This window comes from Lepidothrix coronata, unplaced genomic scaffold, assembly GCF_001604755.1.
Source record: "Lepidothrix coronata isolate B3197 unplaced genomic scaffold, Lepidothrix_coronata-1.0 Scaffold366, whole genome shotgun sequence".
NCBI lineage: Eukaryota > Metazoa > Chordata > Aves > Passeriformes > Pipridae > Lepidothrix > Lepidothrix coronata.
This window is the reverse complement of record NW_016690546.1, coordinates 207040-208973: the sequence shown is the minus strand read 5'-3', so window position 1 is coordinate 208973 and position 1934 is coordinate 207040. Positions and strand designations below refer to the sequence as shown.

General features: G+C 54.2%; 1 protein-coding gene across 1 annotated transcript in view; it reads right to left on the bottom strand.

Annotated features, from left to right (window-relative positions):
• The window catches only part of DENND6B (DENN domain containing 6B), a 16898-nt gene that overhangs the window by 8508 nt on the left and 6456 nt on the right, over positions 1–1934 (bottom strand). Inside the window, 4 exon segments of the mRNA XM_017838881.1 lie at positions 67–182; positions 892–954; positions 1174–1253; positions 1707–1913. Of these exon segments, the coding sequence (XP_017694370.1) occupies positions 67–182; positions 892–954; positions 1174–1253; positions 1707–1913 (466 nt within the window).

Below are 1934 nucleotides of genomic sequence, written 5' to 3'. Positions count from 1 at the left end.
GTTCTCTCAGCCTTTCCTCACTGAGAGTCCTTTTTGATTCTGCATCATCCCTGTGATTTCTGGGACACTCTGAGCAGGAAGAGGGGATTCAGGTGGAGGGGAGAGGGTTGAAATGGTGGCTCTCACCTGAACAGGTCCAGCTCATGGACACTGGGGAGAACCAGTGGGGCTGGTAACAGATTCTGAAGGAGGAAGGCAGAAAAGCCTGTTAGTAAATGTTAGTAAAGCTGTCAGGAAATGGAAGCATCCTGACTGGAATTCCATCCAAACTGAACTAGCAACCACAAAGCAACACAGAAAGAAGAGAACAAGGTGAACACTCAGAGGGGTGAGCAGGAACAGGTCTGGATTGAACGTTCAAGGTCCAAATTAAGTTCCTTGCCTATAAACTGACAAAAATCCCTTCCCTTCAAGATGTGAAAGGCTGCCCAGGTCTGCTCCTTTGTTTTCCAGAGGCTCCTCTGGGGAAAGACAGAGCTTGGGATACAGAGCCAGTAAGGGTTAGAAACGTGGGCCCCAAACCAACACCAGCCAAAGGAGAGAAAAGGGGAACAATGACACGACAAGAACTGAAATCAAAGCTGAACCAAAGCGGTGAAGCTGCTCAGAGGACAAAGGCTGCACCACAGCTCAGAAGATGAAGGCAGGAGACCTCCTTGGGCCTGAATTCCCAGGACAAGCAAGGGGAACAACAACTCAGAGCACACAGACTGTGCTGAGAGCACTGTTTGACTCCCAGACACGAGAGCCTGAAGTTTAACCACGTGGGTGACTGAGCCCACACTGATCCCAGGCTTTTCAAACAGGACTTAAGAGCTCCAGCTCTTCCCACCCTCCTCCCTCAGTGGTCCAGGCTCTGCTCACCACTGGCCCGGGCCAGGCTTAACTCACCTCTTGATTGAACTGCTTCACTGGGCTTGATCCTGGTTTATCCACCCTGGATGGGATCCTCACCTGGATCACACACAGAGCAGAGGTCACCCCTGGAGATGGGATCAGCATCACACACTTCCCTTCCCTACAACCCCCCACGAGAGAAAACTTCCTCATCCCCAACTCCAGCTGTGGGGACTGAAAAGGTTGGGACCAAAGGGGAAGGATCTGGGGTGAACACCTCTTTTAGCAACCAGAATGAAGGAACACAGATTCCCCTTCCCACTCTGCCACAGGTACCTGGATGACAACTCCCATCACGGGCAGGTTCAGGGTCTGGCCTGGCACAGGAGGAGGCCACTGGTCGATCTCGTTGCACACTGAGGGACACAGGACAAGGGAAAGGTGTCACCTGGAGGAAGACCCAGCTCGTCCCGCTGCTCCTGGGAGTTCTGGCACTGCATCACTGCCTGTTCCCAGCCCACAAGTCCCCCTGACTCATGGCAAAGCACCCTCATTCCCACAGCAGCACCACGGTGTTAACAAACCAGGATCAAGCTGAACAAGGCAATAAAGAGCTGCCAGAGATGCAGCAGCAGCAGTTCTTCCTGTCTCTGGGAACACACTGACAGCCCCATCCCCCCCCCTTCCCATCCATGCCTCCTTTACAGCTGGTTGTCATTTGGACAAGCGGATGAAAAGTTCTTCCCTGCTGGAATTTGTTACAGAACGAACCGAGCTGGAACATTTCAACTGTTTTTTCCGGAACCTCCTGATCAAACCCCCGCAGGATTTCAGGCTGCAAACCCTCCCTCCCAGCCCTCCCTGCTCACCTGCCTCCAGGCACGGCTCCAGCTTGTCGAAGTACTCTGGGGCAATGAGCTGGAGCAGGGACTGGAACAGGTTCACGTAGGGCAGGCGGGACACGAGCACCAGGGACTGCAAAAGGGCACAGCTGGGAGTCAAACAGCCCTGGCACCACCCCTTCAGCACTGCACGGACTTACACTGCACGAGGGGCAGCTGAGGGAGCTGGGGGGGCTCATCCTGGAGCAAAGGAGG